Source organism: Mastacembelus armatus, chromosome 14 (assembly GCF_900324485.2).
Source record: "Mastacembelus armatus chromosome 14, fMasArm1.2, whole genome shotgun sequence".
Classification (NCBI taxonomy): Eukaryota; Metazoa; Chordata; class Actinopteri; order Synbranchiformes; family Mastacembelidae; genus Mastacembelus; species Mastacembelus armatus.
Genome location: NC_046646.1, coordinates 8,183,266 through 8,206,627, shown reverse-complemented (window position 1 = coordinate 8,206,627; position 23,362 = coordinate 8,183,266). Strand labels below are relative to the sequence as shown.

General features: G+C 38.0%; 1 protein-coding gene across 2 annotated transcripts; it reads left to right on the top strand.

The window, feature by feature from the left end:
- Positions 1-8,002: 8,002 nt before the first annotated feature.
- Positions 8,003-22,482, top strand: kcnip1b (Kv channel interacting protein 1 b). Of its 2 annotated transcripts, none has more exons than XM_026328231.1 (8): positions 8,003-8,111; positions 18,588-18,712; positions 19,447-19,516; positions 19,607-19,677; positions 19,794-19,901; positions 19,996-20,100; positions 20,430-20,492; positions 20,781-22,482. In XM_026328231.1, exons 1-8 carry the CDS (start codon positions 8,024-8,026, stop codon positions 20,826-20,828), a joined length of 678 nt encoding a protein of 225 aa, XP_026184016.1. In that variant the 5' UTR covers positions 8,003-8,023; the 3' UTR covers positions 20,829-22,482. The 2 variants fall into 2 exon arrangements, with proteins under 2 accessions (XP_026184016.1, XP_026184015.1); XM_026328230.1 differs by lacking the exon at positions 8,003-8,111 and adding an exon at positions 14,073-14,359.
- The last annotated feature ends 880 nt before the right edge of the window (positions 22,483-23,362 follow it).

The window sequence follows — 23,362 nt, the reverse complement described above, 5'->3', positions numbered from 1 at the left end:
TATTTCAAAAAGTTTATTTGTATTTATTCATTCTTGCAAAATAGTCTAAGCGTGTAGGTTATGATGAAGACTAGTTGCACTGGCACTGTAGGATTTGTACTGATTGCTCCTTATATTTTGATTTATTTTTAGACATTTTTTCTTTACTGACTAAGCACTACATCATATGCTAAATCTCTATCCATGATATTGCCCTTATAACTGTGTTGCCTTTATGTGCATGTTACCGCGTTTGCTTTTGTGCACAGTAATCAAACTGCAAAAGTAACACATACAGTATGAATGCACTCAAACACACACCAGATTGGGATAAAAAATATTTATATAGATAAATCACTTTAGAATTTAATGAGTGAATGTAAAACACAATGATGTTGATGAGCTGACACAATTTTAACCAGCTGCTTTCAGCTCCCACGGTTCAGCAGAAAATTAAAGGCCAACTCAGATGGAAGTGTGGAAGCACTGATAGATGGTGGGTGGTTGCTTCCAATTAATTTTACAAATAATTTACACATTCAGCAATTTCATGCCAGTCTCCTTATTTATTTAACAATTGTATTTATTCCAGTTTTTATATGATTTACATGTATTCTTATTCATTACGTTCTAAATATTTTGTATCTATTTCTAATTCAAATAATTCACATTCAGATAGATAGATAGATAGATAGATAGATAGATAGATAGATAGATAGATAGATAGATAGATAGATAGATACATACATGCATACAGACATACATACATATACACATACATACATAAAACATTTATATACAACAATACCACAAATACATATTTGGAAGAAAGTTGGAATCTGTTATCAAAAAGTCCACTGCTGCCAAAAAAGTTAAAAGTAGTGTTGGCATGTTCACTGCTGAGCCAAAGGCGTGCCAGTGAATCTCCGCTGCAGAACAAACTTCTGAAGAAGCCAATTATAGTGATTTTGTCAACTGCTCTCTCTGCAATGGAAAAGTGGACAAGAGGTGAAACTCAGGGCAAAATAGATATTTCCCCTGGGCACAGACCAGAGTGCAGGGTACAGTTAGTTGGCTATGGTTGTGTGACGTTGATCTGTTATTTCCAGCAGAGGGGCTCTGCGTCAAAACTGACATGGTGCATGCTTCTAAATAAGCTGGTGTTTATCCCACTGAGCAACAAAGGTCAGTCATGTCCTTACCTACAGTAATGTATGCTCCCTAGGCCCCCTAGTGGGTTTTTCTGGCCCTGATGAAATTGCTGCCTTTTCACATGTGTAATAGATTTCATGCATATGCTAATTCTTCAATGGATGTCTTCACAAACTGGCTAAACCTTCTGTGCAGCCTGCACCTTATATAAATGAAAATAGGACAGTATTTGACGTGTTCGCACCAAGCAGTGCATTTCCACCAGATGGCAGTATAAACCAGTTTTTACCCTGCTGACTTGATTTACAGAAATAATAGTGCATTTACATATTGTACTTATGGTTGGCATGGCCTCATGACAAAATAATGATGACATTGATAGATTATTTCAATACGATTTGAGCAAAGGTCAAAAGGAAGCACTGTATTTGGTGACTGTATATTTGGTGGACAGTATATCTGCATGAGCCCTTTGAGATCCACTGACAATGTCTTGGACTATCTGATACGTGAGCGTAGGCATGTACATTCTTAAAGGGGTGGACTGAGAGTTTAAGATGATTCATTAGAAGAGAGCGTCAGCTTTGAGATTAGGGAGTAAATGAGCCAAACTGATGATTTTTTAAAAACTTAATTAAGGTGCAAAGTGAAGGTGGACTCGCCTTGGTACAAGGATCAAGCCGAGCTGGAAAGACATAAAGAACTGTGTGAAGAAAATGACTGATAAAAGAAAATAAGGAGATGAGATTAGAAATTCAGAAATTTTCAACTGGTGTAATTCTGTCACTAGTCAATTTAAATAGAACACCTTTGCATCATCTTGACTTTTTTTCATTTTTTTGTTCTCTACTTGTAGGAAAGTGATAAGAGTGTTTAAATAGCCTCATATATTAGGCAGCTTGAGTAGGAGGAGAGGTGGGTGGTGAGGTGTGAAGCTCAAAACACTGACTCCTTTTCTGGTTTCTCTACTGGCATTTGCATTGTAAGGTTCTAAATACTGCTGCTGTATGTCATTGGAGTGCTGGCTGGTGCTTGTTAAGTCACATGCCCTAATTGTACCCAGTGGACCTTAACAGGACAGCAGTTGCCATGGATAATTAAACAAATTTCTTCCACAGTCTGCACTGAGAGTGATTTTTGTAGACGTTTGACAGTTGTATTAAACACAAGAAAAGGAAAAACTTAATTTATACTATCTAATCTATACTTTTGATAGCGGCTGCATTTTATGGCATATTTCCAACCTGCATATCTGCAACCTAATGGCATTCACAATTGATTCAGCTTTCTCAGCACTTCTGCCACCCACAGCAAAGACAGTAGCTCTGGATTGTTGTAGAACAAGATTTGGAAGTAGAAATTTTTAAAACACGTTTCTGCTTTACTGACATGTTTCACCACTTTGGTCCAGAATGAAATATATAAATAAATATTCAGTGATCATTTGTTGAGACATTCATCACCACGTCACTTGTTTTTATAACTCATGGATTCAAGTCAAATGTCTCAGACACTATTAGATGGATTATCAACAGATTGTTAGCATACTAACAGCTGACTATGTATCATTTGCAGGCTGCAGATGAACTTAACTTTACTTCTACTTCAAGTTTCATTTTCTACCTTCAACTGCATCTGAATGCACAACTTGCTTACTATTATACAACCATGTTTATGTTACATCCTGATGTATCATGTTATGGTATTCATTTCATGCACTGTCAATGCACATTCCTAGCAGGGTTTGTCTATTTCCACATAAAAATAACCTAGTACTTGTGTGTTTGAAAATTCTGATTGCAACAAGCTTTTATTTTACAGCCAAAACCTGTTTCCACACGCAGTATGGTGTGTTTGTGTTTGTGGGTCTCTGTGTTTCTGTATGTGGGTGTGAGCTTGTGCGTGGGTCTAGTAATAAAGCAGCTGTTGGCTTTGCCTCACATTGCCAGATATCTCAGCTCCGTGGCTTTGCACTATGCCAAGCTGTTTGAACATAAATTCCATATTTTGATGTAAGATGTTCATTTTGTTGAAAGAGGTAGAATAAAGTGATGACGGGCACATTCTTTACATATTAAGGATATTAAGAAAAAGATATTAAGTTGTGGAAGCCAGGGTGGACCCCTGCCTTCCACCCAAAGAGAGCTGGGATAGGCTCCAGCAGATCCCTGTGACCCTGGTTAGGAATAAGTTGGTATAGATGATGGATGGATGAATGGACATTAAGTTGAAATCTGAGTAAAAAAAAGGTGAAGCTTTAACTTCATTGCACGCAGAGACACTCATATATAGCGGTCCAAGGTGGGAATTTCGCAGTGTTCACAGTGAGGAACCCCACCCCCCTTCAAAGGAAGACTCAGACGAGCCCCCAAAGGTGAGCTGATGCAATTCTCCACACCACAACACACACACACTGATGAGCTTTAGGCTCACACACACACACACTCACGCACACACACGCACACACACCACATATAGGTTTTGGGTAGGAAATCTCAACAGGACCCTTTCCTTTAATCCTTTAAGAAAATCCCTATTTTAAGAGAAGCAAGAGAAGAAAGATTTTGACCTGGACAGGAAGGGTGTGCCACTGGGGAGGTAGACTGTGGGGAACAATATTCACACCTAGGCTAGTGGAGATAACTGGGAAGCCCATACCTCTGCTTTCTCTCCTTTCCTTCATAGCCTCCATAGTGAGGATAGGCTACAAAGGGGTCACAGGGCAGGTCAGAAAAACTAGTTGCTATCCCACGCCATTGACCTGAGAGTGCCTGGCTGTTGGTCCTTCCCGACTGCACAGTCCCCCCTACGATCCTCCATTTTTGTTCAGCGATTTCTGTTTTTATCCTGGGTAAAAAGATGATTCGGGAAAACTTCTTTGCCTGTCTTAATGTACTATTATTTATCATCTTTGCTACTTTTAGAGTTTTTTGTTAGTTTCTATGCTTGTTAAAACCTGCCAGGGCTTTTCTAAGAGTCTTAGGATTGCTAGGAAAAGGGAAAGACAGGAAAAGTACCAACCTAATGGGGGACAATAAACTCCTGAAAGAAGGATTATAATAAAAAGACTTAATCTATTAAATGAAATCATAATCGAGACTTGAGAACTGAACTCAGAACTCAAAAGAGAATCCACACCAAAATAACATTTAATAGACGAAAATCCAGGTATGCTTGATAAGTTGGACAAACTCTAACTTGAATTAAAATCTAAACAAAGGCCTAATTAAGTAAGTTAATTTGATTAACTTAAGCATTTCTTGAACGGTTACAATCTTTGACAATTTAAGAAAGAGCTAACTGTAGTTTTGGACCAGGCTAAATAAACCATAAACTAAAAGGCCTTTACCAATGAAAGATAGTTAATCTAAAGTAAATGTCTATGACTAGAGAAACCTTAAACAGAAACTTCCCCTACTCCAACTAATATCTTCCAGAGCCAGTTCAGTATTTGTCAGAACTAGTTGGACATGTGATTGCACCAGTAGAATAAAAACCCTTACTTAATGAGGGGGTAGGTATGTGGGCATTGAGGCAATTCTCTGCAATTCTGCTGCAGGGGTCATGTCAGGCTGCCTGCATCCAACAGCTGTTTACTGAACAACCCTGAAGAAAAGGAAAATCTGAGGCTTTACTCAACAGGATTCTGTGGGGGAATAAATTTTCAAAACAAAGCAATTTAAGATCATTAAAAACACATAGCTTTATTATTAAATCTTAAACAACCCGTTTTTGTTTCTTCTTCCCATAGCACTGGCTTCACAATGGTAGCAATACCTTCTAAGCAAGTGCTGGAGTAGCTTTCTCTGAGCTTATTTATTAATAACTCCATATCACCATGGACACTGGCATGTAACTCACTTGTTCTTTCTTCCTCCTCACCTTCTTTTGGCTTTGCAAGTGATGCTGATCACAAACATGGCACCGTATTGCTGCCAACATGAATTTTTAAAAACTGCTAAGTTTATTGCTATAAGAAACCCTTTATTTTGTCTTTCTTCATTTGCTGGGGCAGCAATATGTTATTACAGTCAAATGCCAGTTGTCCAGTCATTGGGAAGCATGCTTTAGGAATGTGGATCATGTTTGTATGTGGCACTACCCCTGGATTAGTTTAGGTTAAATTATTGCCCTGCATGCTACCTGATGTAATATGCAAAAGCTGTGGGCCATGCTTGTCAAGAGAGGCTACATGAATAACCTGACAGTAATCCAGGTTATGTGTGTTGTCATTGCCATGCCTACTAATGGTCTCCAGGAGGCAAACACACTTACAGTACAGTGAGTAGGTGGAGACATGAGCGAGGCATGGCAAGGAAGAGCCATAAGAGTGTGTTTGGGAGAGACCCAGCACTGATATCATTTTCTTAAAATATAACAATAATATCAGCTACAATTTACTGTAGAATTACTTCACTTTTGATACTTCAAGGACACTTTTGTACTTTTACTTCACAGCAAAAAGGTCAATGTTAAATCAACTGTGAGAGTGTTAATTTAACACACTAAGTGTTTATATGTGTTCACTGTTCACATATAAACCATTTTTATTGTTGATTTAACACTGGGCTTTTTGCTGTGGTTGAGTTGAAGTTGATTTGAAGGCAGGATTTTTAATGAAGGATTTTATGATTGTTGCAGTGGTACTGTCACTTAAGACAAGGACCTGGATACTTCTTCCACCAATAGTTTCCAGAGAACCACAGGCAGAAAAGAGGACAATAATAATGAGTGTTAACAAAGTACCTTGTTTCATCAGCTGACAGTTTCTGTGTAAACCTGTTTAAAGTTTAAGTGGGAAGCAAATCCTGAACTCTGCGTCATGTACAGTCACAAAAAAAAAGGTTTCTAATAAAAGGATGTGGGTGACAAAATGCGACAAAAAGCTGAGTCAATGTGCTGACGTCATAAAAAAACAATCATTTTGACTGGTTTTGTTCTTTTGTTCTTTGACTGTGTGTGATACAGTGTGTAAGTGTGTGCAAGTGTGATAGCACTGTGTGGCTATTTTTACCCTGACACTGTGAGTAAAGTGCTCCTCTCCTGGGATCTAAAGGGTATTGTGCGAACAACCACTTCAAGTCACGAAAGCTATGGTCTTCCTCTGTTTTTTTTTTGGTTTTTTTTTTCCCCACATATGACATTTACGGTCGGGATACTGTAGAACAGAAACTTCCTCAAACGACACTGTGAGGAGAGAGATAGAATCTATAGGCATTAAATATAGACAAGACAGAGGGTGAGGGGTAAAAAAAATAGATGAAGGAAGCACTGCGTCATGCTCTCCCCAAGCATTTCCCCCAGTTCAGTGGAGTGAGAAACAAAAAGCAAACTGCAGCCTTACATAACTTGTTACAGAGTCATTTTGTGATAGACTACACTGCATCTCTAGGTGATTGCTTGTACTGGGCAGATCTTTTTGGTTGTGTTTCAGGAATTATAGCTTCTCAGTTCTGGGGGTATCCTCCCACCACTGTGACAACAATGTGCAAACGTGATTACAGCTGATGGCCCTATAGATGATAATGACAGTGTTCATGAATAGATTACTTTAGATAGCTATACTTCCAGGGTGGCCTTTTCTCCACAGTGTTTTCGATGGTATTCTCTATTCTTTTTTTCATGAATACACTGATATGCAAAAACACATGAGTTTTAAAAATAGGACAGTATCTGTATCACACAAAGGTCAGTACAAACTTAAATGTTCAATTTATAAGTCCAGCAAAAATGTACTGTTTTTATACTAATACATATGATGGTTTTGGGATATGGCCTTTTGTTGAAAAACAAACAAAAAATAATAGTAATAGTTAGAATAAAAATAAATAATAAAATGCTGCAGGTGTTGTGAACAATCCCACCAGTCTCCTCTTTTCTCCGTTTTGCAGCTGTTGTTTTACACCTTCATGTTAACTGTGTAGCCTCTAGTAATGGTAGAAAAGAGTGGCTTCTGCCAGGCTGAGAGTGAGGAAGCACAAACACAAGACAGGAGGAGGGAACATAGAGGAGGGAGGGCGGGTACAGTAGTGGCTGCTGGCGCTCTCTGCAGTACAGATCTGCTGAGAGCGCCCAAGCAGAGCTCCCCCATAGATCACAGCCGCAAGGCTCCTACTGCAGTTCTGAGGAAAATCTCCCACAGAAATATATAGTGGAGGAGGAAAGTGCTACCTCACAAGACCACGAAACAAGACAGGACAAAGAAGAGGAGAAGAAAACAGTGATCAGATAAATCCTGAAGAGAGCTTCTCTGCTTTTTCTTGGATGAGCAGAACTTCCAGGACACACATTTTACTTATGGAGTCCTTTTATTAATGTATCGCCTGACTCTTTCTGGTCTGCCGAACACAACTTTGCTTTTTTGAAAGTTTGACAAACAGGTCTGGATTTTTTTGTTTTCAGTTGACATCGCAAACTATCTGTCTCTTTAGGCAGTCCTAGCAATACCTGCCTCTGAATTTCACCATAGTGTGTGCGGCGTGTGTTTTTTCTTTGGGTGTGTGCACATCTGTTTCTCACTGCCTGACTGAAATGTACTGAACTAACAGGTACTCATATGTAACTGTGTGGAAGAGTATATGTGCAAATGAACATGAAGTGAATATGAAGAAATGAAGTGTTTTGTTTTTAATCTGAGCTGCAAAAGGTTCATTTTGCATATGAATGAACATTTATCTCAGCTCTTGCTTTTTTCTCATTAAGATGTGATATCACAAAAACTGCTGAGACAGATTTTGTTTTGCAATAAGGATCAGTTCCCACTCTGCAGCAATAATTCTGAAAGGACACTGTGGAGAAACTTGCAAGCTCAGACCTTTTTTGTGATATACAGGGGGAAATAATTTTTCTCCAGTGAAATCTTGGCCCCAAAGGTCCTTGCCTCTACCTCAGGATGGCTGGCTGTACCGGCCGCTGCAGGCAGGGGGTGCTAAAATTAATCCAGTCCCTGCAGAGATTGGTCTCAGGAACCCTCACAAAAGGTACTGTGGCTTTTTACCATACCAAAAACGCACTTTCATATTCCACTTAAATGTGAATTTTGACACCTAAATCTGCATTTTTTTATGTACACTTGATTAGATCCCATGTGTTTTGTTTCATCTACAGTGCTTTGGAAGCCAAAACATGCTGCCATGTGTGCTGGTGTGATCCACTGGTGTTTTTATACAAAACTGACAATTTTAGTTTCAAAAGCTAGTGATGTTCCACCAGCCTCGATGCTTTACACCTTCACTTTATGATTGATCTCTTTTATTAATAGAGTCAGTTTTTCTTAATAGATTTCATTTGCATGCCACCTTGGAGTTGTGATATACTTTGTGCAATATGCAGCCGTGTGTTCAAGGTCAACATTCAACTCCCACAAAAGACAAAGTGCAGTCATTTCATCAGCAGCCATGTGTTCTGTCTCTGTGTCCTCGAGCCAGAACCTTTGCTTTGCAAGTGCACATCTGTAGGAGTTTTACCTCACAACCTAAGAATACAAATATAACATTATCTCTTCTTTGGTGATGTAGTATTGTTCAAATGTGACATCATTTTATGTGGAAATGCAACATAGTTCTTGATCTGAACTGTAAATATAGAAGATCCTGGTGCCAGTCACTACTACTGTCCATGAGGAGGAACATGTCAACATGTTTTGGAGACTGGAAGAGTATGATATATGTTATTCCTTTGTTTTCAGGAGTCACAAGCCAGAAAGGTTGGGAATATGGTTTTTCAAAGCTGCTGCAACAATATAGCTATAACTTAGCAAGAAGCTACAAATGTTTCCTATTTGAAAAATGTACTATTTAATATTATTTTTGACCTATTGTTGCAATTTATTCACTACATTTATTGCCATCTTCATTTAACCTAAAACACTTGCATTTTCCACATTCCACTCCCCCACAAACATATTCTCTACATGTGAAACCAAAAACACATCCATCCCATCATGGGGGTACATTTCACTAATTTAACGATAAGCTGCCATGAAGCCTGTAAAAAGAAAGAGTTTACTAGATTTGCCTATGGGTTATATTTGATTAGACCAGATCAGAGTAAAGACTGTTCTTTAATGTAGGTAATCAAATCAACACTGTCTAATTTTGGGTGGTATATGCAGTAGATTCTTGCATTTCCTAAAACCATGTATGGTCACCTTCAAGATCACATGATGAGGACATGTATGCATTATCCATACACACGCCTGAGACAACATGTGCATTGCACTCTCAGCCTCTCATCGTGTTCACCATCTTTGTGTTTAAAGCCTGAACTTTTCCTGACAACCTCCACCATTTAGTTGCTATAGTTATTACTTTTCACCTTAGCAGCAATAAACAAATGCTGAGTCATCAAGTCAGAGAGCAGAAGCAAATCACTCAGGACTGATAAAACAACTGCAACAAGGACTGATAAAACATCCTCTGGTCTTAAAGATATTTGTACAGGTGCAGGTAGAGCTCTGCTCCTCCCCAAATGTTCTTTAGTGCTTTGCTGATAGCGACTCATGGTACTGACCTTTCATTTTTTAAGGTTAAGATTCTTGTGCATTGGGCAGCAGAGAAGTAGTGTCTTCATTTAATTCCATAATTAAATGTCACTGAGTTCATTTAGTGCATTTAGACAAAATACTAAAATTGCCTAAATTTAGTGCAACGGGTGCATTTGATTCCATCCATTCAATATAGACTGGAACTTTTTATTTGAGTTTGTGGATTTTGCTTGATAAAGGAAATGTGGATTACTTTCTAATTTAGCACTGCATGGTGCAGTGTGTTTCAAAGTGGAAATAATGCAACTTCTGCATGTCACTTTGATGAACATACTCAGATTTAAAAGGGGAGTCAAGCTGACAGTAACACTTCCTTAATATAATACAATGTAAATCACTGCAGAAACACAACACAGGAAAAGCTGAACATTACAAAATTATATATAATGTAATCTTATAATGAGTTATATAACCTTGGAATTACTTTTTATTATTGCAACTACAGACTAAAATACATACATAATTTTTTTAGTGTTCAAAATCACTGGTTTCATTAAACATTCTATCAGTCTGTGCAATGTAAAGTTCATAAAAATAGTAGTAGTTAACAAGCTAATTCATAATCAACAAGCACAGTCTTCAGTTACCATTTAAAAAAGAAAAATGATTTACCTGTGCACAGATTTTATTACTCTTCCATTATGACTTGCACCATACTGTGATAACACTTTAGTACATCAGCCTACTTAGTGCTTTAGCATTAGCATTATCACATAGTTGTCATCTGTACCCAGTGTGACCACTGTTCAGAAAAGTGACGTAATCTTGCTTAAAAAATCACGTTGGGAGCAAAATGGTGAGTATTTTATGTTTTACTAAGCTGTGATATACATCTTGCTGTATTTATACACATGCTTATGTGGACTTGAGTCCTGATGGAAAACAGTGTAGGGGAAGACAGAACCCCACTTATCCGACCTCATGCTGCACCTGTCTCTTGCTATTACAAGTCACATGTGTCCTCTAAGTGCATAACCTTGCAGCAAGTCACATCATCCCACACTGCAGAGGCAGATTTTAGATTTATGGCTGAAGCACTTCCAACAGAGCTCTTTTTTTTTTGACCAGACCTATGGCAGAATTAGCCTTGATTAGCCTGCAGTACTTTTTATTTTCTTCATCCTCCCATTCTTTCTTCTTTTCTGTGGCTGTAAAAGCAGTGGATTAGAGCTGACAGTGTGTGTCTCTGCTTTAAATTTTTCACATCACTTTACTACACACTTTTATGTAACCACATTCTCAATTTATTTTTATCGCTTGTGTCTCTTTCTCTCTTTTTCATTCTCCAAATTAATTCGCTCCAGGCCTGTTGTTTTACTATTTGTTATTTACATGCACAATTCCCCATTCAAGTATTGGATGCAATGAACAGTGAAGTGATGGTACAGTGGTTTTGAAGATAGCTATAGGATCTGCCTTCATGTTCACACGTTGTTGTACTGTGTGAATATTTGCTCATGTTGTATTTAGTCAAAGTAAAAATGTGCTTGTTGTATCAGGAATCTTTGTACTCTGCTGCCACCTGTTGTTCAGTGAGTAACACCACAAGCTAACAAAATAAATTGAGTGCTGTGTGTTCTGCAGTGTAACCAATAATCATCACAGTTTCGTTATGTAGGTGAAAGCTATTTAATTTTGTGTATTTTTCACTGTGTTGACTGTTTCATACTTTACTTTTTGCAATATTTAAGTTAATGTAACATATTTTATTAGATTTTTTATAGATGAAAAACACTAAAGAAAAAATATAGGTTATGTTGTTATGCAGTTCCTCTTCGTTTATGTTTTATATTTTTATAAGATAATAAAAACATCATTTGATATATAGAAGGTTACAATTAATACTTACTATAAAATGTATTTCTCCCACAAAAACAGTTTTCAAAAAGTACTGTACGTACTACCTTCAGAAAGCTAGATAGACTGATTCATCATGTAGCCCTTTTTCTCCTTTGCTTGTCTACTTATAAATGACATATAGTTCTCAACATGTGTGTTAATGGCAGGGGAATGTTACAGTGAAGAGGAGAAAAGCAAAGACAAAATGATTTTATAATGGTAGTCATGAATAAGCAGGGAACCTCTTAACCTTTTCTGAAGGTGGTTTATGATTATAGTTTCTTCCAGATTCCATTTTCAAGATTGAAAAATGGGTAATTGTATTTTAGTACATTTAAAGAATTGTTTCAGGGAGAAAAGAAAAGATTTAGCTGAGCGTGCAGTCACTGATGGTTTGAGCTTACCTGGAATTACATGATCATTGGTTTAAAGGTTTTTTTGACCAGTGCTTCTAGTATTCTACAAAAGCAAATAAGAGATGAATGTATTCGGATAATAAAAGACTGGAAAACATTCTTAAATAAAAATAAGCTGAAATGCATCTATACATGACTAAGGATATGAATTTTAGACAATACATACAAAGGATAAAGTGTGTGGCACATATAGTGATAAAGGGTGGTCTGTGATCATGCTTATTTTGTCTTCTTATTTTTATTACTCTTTTACCTTTTCAGCAGCACCTTTAACGCAGTGGTGACTGGTGAATCTTGACATTCAGTTGCAGTGGACTGATTGTTGTAGCTCATGCACTGGTGAACAGATAATGAAGGGATTATGAAGTGAGACTCTAGTGCGGTGTCCTTGGTGCTTAGTGAAGGGTGATACGATGTAGAACGGTTGTTCCAGACAGCAAACATCTGTCACAGGGCTTACAGTGGCTTACTTACACTGAATTCTCCATCTGTAAGGGTTTGTATGTGTGTGTTGATCTGTCTGGAAACTTATTTATATCTGTAACTGGAGGAATGGAGGGGAAGCTCTGTGATGAGATCTGAGAAGAAATTACTGTGTAGATTTTTTTAGTGAGTTAAGGCAATGAATCTGTGATCTGTAAGTATATACAGTATATCTAATGGAGGAGACTAGGATATCAAAGTTGGGACATCTAGTGTGTGAAGGGTGCATATTTCACAGAATTATGCATGATTATATTTATATTTAATCAGGTTAAGTTCCTACCTTAGCTCCACCTGGATAACTAGAGGAGCAAACCACACATATACACAAACATCTGAATAGCAGTGATCTGGGTATTTATTGCTGTGCAGTCCCCATATTGTATAAGTGATAAGGCCAAGTTTTCAAGTCTTACATAACCATGAGGAAATAAATATTCACTGTATTAATGACTAGAGTTAATGTTTTTCCTGTCATTAGTTTTGCCTATTTCTGCTCCTGTACTACTTTCCCTTGGTTTTTAATAGTTTCAAGCTCATGCAGAAGAGGTGGAAAGCAACTTTCAAGAAACAGGAAAGCTGAAACTACGTTGACAAAAATGGCAGTGCATGAATATTTTAAACCAAGAGAGGATTTCTGAAGTCATCATGTACACACAACGAAAGAGTGAGGTAGCTAGCACATTTACATAACTGGTTTGCAGCTACTGGAGCATTTTCTGTGTTCCACTGTGTACCTGTACTGTGTAAACCTCAGGTAGAGCAAATTTGCTGTTTTTGAATGTCTTTATTTCCTTTAAATAATTGTGTTTTTGAATTCTCACCTGAGTCCTATAGAGGATTATTGCCAAAAAAAGAACAGAATCATATGACAGACTGAGGTAATAGAGGAATAGGTTTAGAAATTAGTGTATTTTTGATATCAAGTGAATGATACTGTTCAAGCAGAAAAAGCACTTAAACACTTACTTCTGCATCCAAAAATACAGGCTGATTTTTAATGCTCTACACGTGAAGGGAAATAAACATTATTCACTCCTGCTGCTTTCACTCCCCCAGTGCACAGTTTCTTAAATTGAAGCTCCTCCATGAATATTCATTGATGTCATTAAACACCCTAATACTCTTGTCTGTACCAAATTAAAAAAGAAATCATTAATAGTCTGTTCTCCTCCACATTAGAATAAGAGAATGAGCAAAAGGTTTAGCCATATCACTGTAGTAATACATCTACACACATCTACACACACACACACACACACGTACACGTGTTCATTATGGTTCTAGCCAAGCTTCAAAGAGCAGAGCACTAATTTGAAGTGACAGTGGACTGAATTCATCACTAACCATTGGGTTGAGTGTGTGTGTGTGTGTGTGTGTGTGTGTGTGTGTGTGTGTTTGCATTATGGGGCGTAAACAGACGAGTAAGTTCTAATGAAGAGAATAAAATAAGATAATGATGAATTCAATTCTGGGCATTGAGTGTAAAGGAGAGCTATGCATGTCCTTCATCTACTACCATTCACTTGTCAGTAGTGTAGTAAGTACTCCAGCACTCCACAATAACATGAGGGCTTGTAGAGGCAGGGAAATAGAAGGAAGGGGAAAGGCTGACAGATGAGCAGAGTGAGGCACAGAACGGAGGGAGTGGCGCAGAAAGGCAGGAGCAGCTCATGTGCATGTTTGGAAAGCAAGAGATCAGAAATCCAAGAGAATCAGCTCAAGGAAGAGAGTGCTCTATTGAGACATAACAGGGGTAATGCCCCTTTAAGATACAGAGCTGTGGAGGCAGATAAAGAATGAACGACAGAGTGACAAAATCGTGAACTAAATAGAGGACTATTACTCTCTGGACTGTTTGACCAGGCTGGTTTCCACGGTGACAACATGGGTGCAGTGGTGGGCACTTTGACCATGCAAACCAAGCAGAGGGGACCGTCCAGAGGTACGTCAACATTAGTCAGAAAGAAATGGAGAGAAGACAAAAGAGCAACACTAGACTAGACTAAACTGAGAAAGCAGAGCCAAGTCTTAACAAAATAATTTGGACCAATTGTATTTTAGATTATATGCTCATTTATTTGTTATTTTGTGTGTTGAACAGATGCAAAACATTAACAAGAAAAATCCTTATGTTGTATATGCCATATTTCTGTGGAGCACCTATAAATGAGTAAACTAGAAAAGACAGTAAAAAAAAAAGGCTAGATGCATTAATCTAGCATTTACCAGATGTTACATACATTAAATCAAATCATATGCACAATTGTAAGAACTGTAAGCAATTTTATATAAGTAGCAAAAAAACAAAAAATATAAAAACCTGTTTTTGTTTACATAAAAATCTGTAAATATTCACTGAAGGAAGTGCCGACAGCATTATGGGGGGGCTAAAGCGATACAAGTCATGCACTGATGATGAGGTGTAAGGTATAACACGTCTGTGGTCATGATGGAGAGATTACTGTATACCTTTAAGAAGAAGGGTGTCCTTGAAAATAAGTAGAGAGCAAAATCACTGCCCCCAACCCTGTGCTTGTGTGTCTGTTTTGTCTGCATATGTGTGTGTGAGTGGGTGAGCTACTACGTGAGCGAGTGAAAAACAAATGGGGCGCAAATAAGTGTTCAGGCGATAGATAGCATGTGAATTGACACGCAGCTCACATATCATACCTCTCCCTGGCCTTATGCTTGAGAAGCCTGTTGTCATGGAGACTGGGTTGTAGGGGCATAAGAGGAGAGTATGAACAATATTCCGCCAAGACGAAAGATGAATTTATAGCAGTATAAGATCAACTAACAAACAAAGAAATTACTCTGATCGGAGGCAGAATCCCCTGCAAGACCAGGGTGATGCTGTGAATTTGTCTCTAGTCCTCGATTTGATAAAAGCCCTTCAAAAGCCTTTGAAAAACACGTACAGGTGTCAAGCTGTATTTTCAGCCCCATTAAAGTTTGTCTTGTTTGGCCAGCTGTGAAGAGTTAGTGAAGATATATAAGACAAGCTAGGTACATCTTTATTGATCCCTGGGAGAGAAAACAAGTAGTTCAGAGACGTAGGTCAAAGCTTGACACCAGAAGAAATAAATCTTAGTTTAAAAATGGCATACTGTATATACAAATCAATGACATTTAAAAAAGCATGGCTGATATTTCTGTCTGGAGGGCGTGCTGCTTGTGCCGCTCATTACCAGTACAGCCATGTTATAGCATAGATGTCACATATGTGGTGTTAAGTTTGGCAAGAACACAAGTTTACAAAAAAGGCACAGGACGAAGTCACTATACAACCTGAAGACTCCTGGTCTCGGTACATGACATGAATGCAAAGAGAAATAGGATAATCACCTTTCAAGCAAAGGCTTACTATAATTATATAATTAAAGTTTGGCGTTCAGGCAGAAAAGAACAGAAAAATATGAGCCACATATTCATGTTCTCACTGAGAGGTGGTTCTGTCGTTCATGTAATACAAGTATGAAACAATAAGCTGCAGTCAGAAACAAGGGCCAGACCAGGAACAAGAGGAAAGAGAGGGCGGCTCTGTCTAACAGTCACAGAAAAACAACCCTTCAACATGCTCTTTGTCTAATGTAGCCTACAAAAATCTTAAAAAGTCTTAAAATGACCCATGGTTGTATGGGTGGTGGTTTGTCAGACCACAACATACAGGCTTTTTGGTAAACGTTTTAATAAGTTTGTGAACCCACAAACCCCAAAACTTGAAATGATGCAAGTTGTGCCCCATGTTGTGAATTTCCCTTAAAGTGTTTTGCACTGTGCTGACGTCAAGGCTACAATTACAGTTGTTGACAGTCATTGTAACTATGGGGCTTGAGCTATCCTGATGCCACTGGCTATAATTAACTGTACCAGTGGGTCTTAGCCAACAGGACGGCCAGTATTTGGCCTATTTTCTCTCAGTGAAGCCATTAGATGTGTACTTTATGGTAGGTTAGGGTTGGACAGTGGTCTTGTTGTGGGGCCCTGAAAATCTATGATGGCATGGCCTGTTAACCGCCTCTTTGGGGCCACAAAACAGGGCGAGAATCTACATAAAGAGCTTCTGTATGTCTGCTAACCCACTTCTTGGCACATTCCATCATGTATATTGATAAATGGGTAATGCGAGGGGCTTTCTGATGATGATTCGGGGTAAGCCATCATAATGCTCACCACGAGAGAGCACTGAACCCAGCTGGTTGTGAACAGTCAAAGCAGCTGCAGCCCTTGAGGTTGTCACTGGCTGTATGACAGAGCTGCCATTTCTTTTAAAATCACCAGCTGGCAAACACATCTAACTATCACCATCACTTCATCATGTAACACTTCCCTTCAAATACATGCTGCTCAGTGTTTATGTGCATACAAGCTGCTGCATCATTTTTATCAAGACTCTTGCCTTACATATGAGCATCAACACTAGAATAGCTGCTGGAGAGTCTGCAGCATTTCTTTGCAGCTTTTGTAAGTTCAGTGTTATAATTCCCAGGTGCTTAAATGTCTAATAGTTTCCAATAAACTCCTCTCATGTCCTCCAAACATATGGTGTGATCCTATTCTGCTATGTGTTGTTGTCCTTCTCTCCTCACCATTTTTCTTCACACTCTGCCGCCTTCTTCTTTCCCTCTGATCAACACCTCTGCCTGCATTCATTTCTCACCCTTTTTTCATTTGGTTTGTTTCTGATCACACTACTACATTTGCAGGAAAGCAAATACAGCCTGACAGTAGGAACCCATACAGTGGATACGGTTACAGCATAACACGCCATTGTTGTTTCCAGTCATCCATCCATCCATTAGGTTCTGCGGGGGAGTGGGCTGGATCAAATCCCAGCTAGAAGCTTTTTTTTTTTCACAGAGAAAATAAATGTGCAAATTTGACAACATTTTTTTAATTAGTTCATGCAGTATACCCAACACTGCTCACATTCATTATGGCTGTCTATCTCCATGACAACAACAGTCAGGGTGATTGCTGCAGGAGAGAAGACTGAGAGAAAGAAAGCAGGACCAATTCTGATCAGATCAGATAAGTGGCATTACTCCAAACTATTGTACACTAAAAACCGTATTCTCAGTCCAAAAAGAATACTCTGTTAGAAAGTGCAACATCATGCATCATGAATCAATAATTTGTTGAAATGAGTGATCATCACTGCTGACCAAAAAAACCTTACATCTTACATGATTTTTAATCTCCTTTTTTTTGGAAACATTGGATGAACTGGTTACTGCTGAAACATCAACAGAAGAGCTTGTTTGGACTTAATTGTGCATATGTGTGAACATTTGTCAAGTTTGTGTTGCTGCTCAGCTTTGATTGTGGAACACAACAGGATTTAATGTGGGTTAGAGCTTTTACAATAAATCATCTGAGGATAAAGCCTGTAATTTCACTTGCTTTCCAAAGAAAAACAAAAAAATATATATTGTTTATATCTCAGCCACCAGCTGGGATATAAAAGCAACCCTTACTGATTGCCATGTGTAAATATTCCATCCTGCCACAATAAAAAGGCTTCAGGCTTTTCATTTCTTCACCTTTTTTGTAAGGATCTGCAGCAACAAGGAGTCTTTCAGGGAGCATTTATGTGTCTCTTTGCTCTTAGGTATTTGTTCATGTTCGTGAGCTCACTGGAGTGTGGATTGTGTCCACAGCCGGACGTGGGGCTGTTAGTTTTGCGGTAGCTGGAGACAGTGACAGTGACAAATCCTTGCCCACAGCAGAACCAGAATTCCTCACATCATTAACCACCATCCGTCTCCACAGTGCCTGAAACACAGCATCATGCTGCCATTAATAAAATCCCTCAGCTCCTAAAGGAAAATCTATTTGTCAAGTATATGTAGTTTTTCTCAAATTCATCTTTTGTGTCTGTTTCTACCTCTTTTTCAACATCTTTCTGCCTTTTTGTTTTTTTTTTGTTTTTTTTTTTTTGCTGTTTCCCACATCTATGAGCACTCTTTTCTACTGTCTAATCAGATTCTGAATAGGCCTCCTGTCAGCTTAACATTTTCAGGCTTTGCTGAGTTGTCTCTTTTCTGTGTATCACAGTTTTCATATTTCTACAGATTGGAACGGGTACATGCTAAATATGTAAAGGTCAAGACATGAATGAAGAATAAATATACCTTTTGCTATCTCTTTCTCTCTCTCTCTCTTTGTAGATAAAACTGATGATGAGCTTGAGATGACTATGGTGTGTCACCGGCCAGAGGGTCTTGAGCAACTGGAAGCCCAGACTAACTTCACCAAACAGGAGCTGCAGATCCTCTATCGTGGTTTTAAGAACGTAATCTACCTTTTGCTGATTTTAATATAAGATTCCAGAGCTCTTTGCCCTTAATTAAAAACATGCTTTTCCCTGTTTAACCCTAATAATATAAAGACATGGCAATAAGTTCTTTTTGTACAAGACTGGTCATGTTGGTTTGTTATCATGCTAGTACCCTTCATCCTTTGTACGCAATGTTAATTCATCTGATAGTTGATAGTTCACTCATGATGGTTGCTATCAGGGCTTAAATTGAGCACTGATACATTGACTAATGTAAAATTCAACTCCTTGTTTTTTACTTTACTAAATTGCCGTGGCTGCGGCTGATTGTTATGTCTCCACATTGAGCTGTGTGCAATTTATGCACATAGCACAGCAGCAGTAAGTCTTGAATTATTTAAGTCTTCTGCTGTGACATTGTGATCTCATTGTAAACTTAATAGCTTTAATGCTTTTCTGCACAGCAAACAGGTCAACTGCTACACATTCACAGTTTCTACAGTGAAACAAAGCAGCTGTGCTCAGGATGAGTCCAGCACCATCAAAGCCATTGCTCCATTTTTATATTATGCAAAAGTCCAAATATGACAATACTTCTCCGGTTTGTTCAGTGGCTTATTACAGACCTATCTAATCATTGAACCAAATAATTATAAGACAACAAATAGTAGGCCTTATAATGAAAACACAACAATTAGGGAGATTTTGTTATTAAGTATAGTAACCTTAACTCAAATGTTTTTCCACAGGAATGTCCAAGTGGAGTGGTAAATGAAGAGACATTTAAACACATTTACTCACAGTTCTTCCCTCATGGAGGTGAATTTAGTGTTTTTATAATCTCAGTTCATTGCTCTGTGAAGCCTTTTGGGAACAGAAGACCTTACACTTTTATTTTTTGATTTGCAGATGCAAGCATGTATGCACATTATCTTTTCAATGCATTTGACACAACAAACAATGGATCCATTAAATTTAAGGTAAAAAAAAAAAAATCATTCATATTTGCATTTATATACGTTTCTTTATTTGAATGTGCTGTCATGATAAAAATCTAATTCTACCTATTTCCTCTATCCTTGTCTATTGATGCCAGGACTTTGTAATGGGGTTGTCTATACTGTTGAGGGGGACTCTGAGGGAAAAGCTGGAGTGGACATTTCACCTGTATGATATAAACAGAGATGGCTACATAAACAGAGAGGTAAGACTGGGCTGACACAATTGTATGCAATGCTTTGTGAGCCATCAAATTTCAGTGCTTCACAACAATGTGAATAACTTGTCTTTTCTTTCAGGAAATGACTGAGATTGTGAGGGCCATTTATGACATGATGGGAAAGTACACCTACCCTGCACTAAAAGGGGACGTCCCACAGCAGCATGTGGATACCTTTTTTCAGGTTAATGATAAATTAATATCAAATTATCTTTTAATGTCTGTTACTATGCTCCAGTAGCTTCCCAAACGAACCTTTTTATTTTTGTTTTATTGAAACCCTTTTCATCTATGACAAATTTGTCTTCAGATAGAGCTTATCAGTTATATGTCATTATAAATCCTAGACCCTGTGATTCATAGTAACAGCTTTTCTATTATATATTTTTCTACTGTTGCTGCATGCAATGCCCATTGCAATGCAAACTCATTGCAAAAGAATGGTTACTTATTTTAACTATTTTAATTTTCGTACTGATTCACATTATATTCTGTGACATTGTTCTTCCACAGAAAATGGATAAGAACAAAGACGGAGTGGTGACTTTGGAGGAGTTTATTATAGCCTGCCAGGAGGTTGGTGGTTTTGTCAAAATAATGTTAAAAATGAGATAATGAAAGAACGAAAACAGTTTGTGTAGTTGTATATGTAAATTAAAAACACTCAAACATTCATGTTTGCAAGTCTAAATTACGCTAAATGAAAGAAATTATTACATATCAAAAACTATACACTCTTAAAACAGGAGTGTGTTGAATAGGCAAAGACAAACAAACTGCTGTACACTGTGGTGCTGGTTAATTCCATCAATTCCATCATTGCATCCATCCATTGCCATGATTACTTTTCTCCTGTCTCCCCAGGATGAAACCATGATGAGATCCATGCAGCTGTTTGAAAACGTGATGTAGGACAAATGGAGGCGATAGCAACAAAGATGTGAAAAATAAGAAGACTTGGTGTGAGTGCGTGTGTGTAGACGCATATGTGCAATATTACCAGTCTCTCCTTCTCTTCCCACCTTGTCTAGCAGTGGTCTGGATACAGCCAGAAACCCCCTACAAAGACAGGAATGCAGGGACTGAACTGGAATACTTTGCTTTCCTATGGACTTTTGCCAGAAGGCACAAACTGACAGCCGCGACAGACTTGAATATAAACTCATCATTCTCAGTTCTGTCCTGAAGATCGGCCTGATAAGTGAAGATGCTTTGAAATTACATGACTTCTCCCTACCAGCAAAGAGCTATTTGTTCACCCAGTGGAATAATTTTTTCCCCCAGAAGATCTGTTTGTGTGCATGCAGCCTTTGATTTAACTTTAAAAAATTGTCATGATTGTTATGGGAATTTGGCCATAAAGACTTCTATATTTATCTCTTCTTTTACAGATATGGCATATCTTAAATGTCATGTGCTGGTTTCACTGTGGCAGCGAACGTTGCATTTTTGTGTTGACCTGGCTGTTGCTTGCCTGCTGAGTCTGTCTGATGCTTGTTATGAAGAGTCTTTCTAAAGCTTGCAGTAGAAAGTCAAACAATTTCACGGGTTTTATGTGGTAAATGTGCATTCCAGTCTTTATGTCTCTGTTGGTTTTAGTGAAAAGAAAGAAGAATTCAATGTATTTTTCTTTGTATTTTCACCTGTTGCTTTGCTTCTTGTGGTCAAATTGGTGTTTTGTCAAAAAATGTGAAGATGTAATGTGAACAATGTGCATACAATGTGCATCATGATGAAATGCCCTGACCTACCCATTGTGTACCCCTGCCTTTCACCCAGATAGAGCTGGGATAGGCTCCAGTAGATCCCTGTGACCCTAAATAGGAATAAGCAGATATAGATGATGGATAGATGGATGGATGGATGAAATGCCCACAAAAACAAGTATGTTGGATAATAAGAAGGAGACCAGTAACCATAAAACCAATATCTTTATTATCTTTATTAAGTGTGTTGGGTGCAACTATAGTTGCCCACAACTAATTATATAAGAAGAGTTTCTGACAATCTTGCAGGAAGATGTCACTGAATGTCAGCTTGTGATATTTTGATGACACTAAAGACAGCTCCATCTGTATCAGCGAACATTTGGCACTGCCTCCTGCATCCAGACCAAGTCGGTGATGTCACACAGTTACCATCATATACAGAACAGGGTGACTCCTGCATTTGCCTGCAGATGGTTTTCTGTGAAACATGGTGCATTGGAAAGCATCGCCATAATAGAAGGCTCACTAGGCTATAGTTACACATATATACTGCATATCACAGTTCTTTTTGCCGTCACTGGAGCAGCTCTTTGCTGTATGCTACATCTGTGTGAGGACACACCTTCAGGTGATATTCGGATATTTTGGGTTGAACTTGTCATATCTCACAAACAAACAAATTCTAAGCCATACAAATAAATTCAGTATGTAAATTCTTAAATTGAGTGGTGATTTACTTTACAGTGTTCTATCTTTTATGCAAACGTGTATATATGTGTCTGTGGTCTGTGGCTGTGTGGACTCCTTCTGTGTACTCTTAGAGAAATGACCTATGCAACATACAAAGAGGTGATAAATCAAAGGAAAAAGCTAAAAAAAAAAAAAAGAGAGAAAAGTAAAATGCAGATGCTTATACAGGTCATACTGGAACATGTAATGAACATGTAAGAAGCTCCTGAATGAGTAAGAACATGTAAATTAATATGTAAATTGGGCACCATGGTCTTCATAGTCTCCAGATCTCAGTCCCTAAAGTCTGTACTTCAGGTTTTTTCTTTTAATTTATCTGTTTACATCAAGGCCAGCTTTTCATATAGCATGTCATACACAGTAACACCCCACATAAATCTAGCCTATAGACCGATATCAAGATTAGATAAAGCTTTTACAATAGAAAGACAATTTTACACTGTAAATCAGTGATAGTTGATTGATAGTTTCTATTGCTGTACATTGTGGTTTTATAGTTGTTATGAAACAGGGTTACACATATTTTTTGTGAATGTTGACTGAACTATACTGTAAATTCTTTACACTGGATGAATGAATGAATAAATGAATGGTGATTTCATTATTGCATCATGTATATAACACTGTGATTCAGTACTGGAGTAATTACTGCAAATACTAGTTAAAGAGTTTGGCTTGCCTTCTGTTTTTATAATGATCTGTGCACTTGAATATTTTAGGATTTGCCATGTCATTACATGCAAAATGAACATTCTTAAATTAACATAGTAGGTACAGCACCAGAGGAAATGGGACTCTTTACCCTTCTCCCAAATCATGCACCTCACACAAGCAAGGTGTAAAATACTGACTCTAAAACAGCACCACTTGTCTGTGGGAGCCATGCCATTTGTTTCAGGACTTTTTGAAACTCTGAAAATAAATAAATAAAAATAAATAGTTCTCATATGGGTATATATAGGCCATGGGGTCATTGTCATGCTGAAA

Coding starts and splice junctions, on each gene's coding strand:
- kcnip1b (XM_026328231.1), top strand. CDS start 8,024: ATGGCTGGCTGTACCGGCCGCTGCAGGCAGGGGGTGCTAAAATTAATC. Junction 18,713..19,446: donor TCTATCGTGGTTTTAAGAAC/GTAATCTACCTT, acceptor GTTTTTCCACAG/GAATGTCCAAGTGGAGTGGT. Junction 19,517..19,606: donor ACAGTTCTTCCCTCATGGAG/GTGAATTTAGTG, acceptor TTTGATTTGCAG/ATGCAAGCATGTATGCACAT.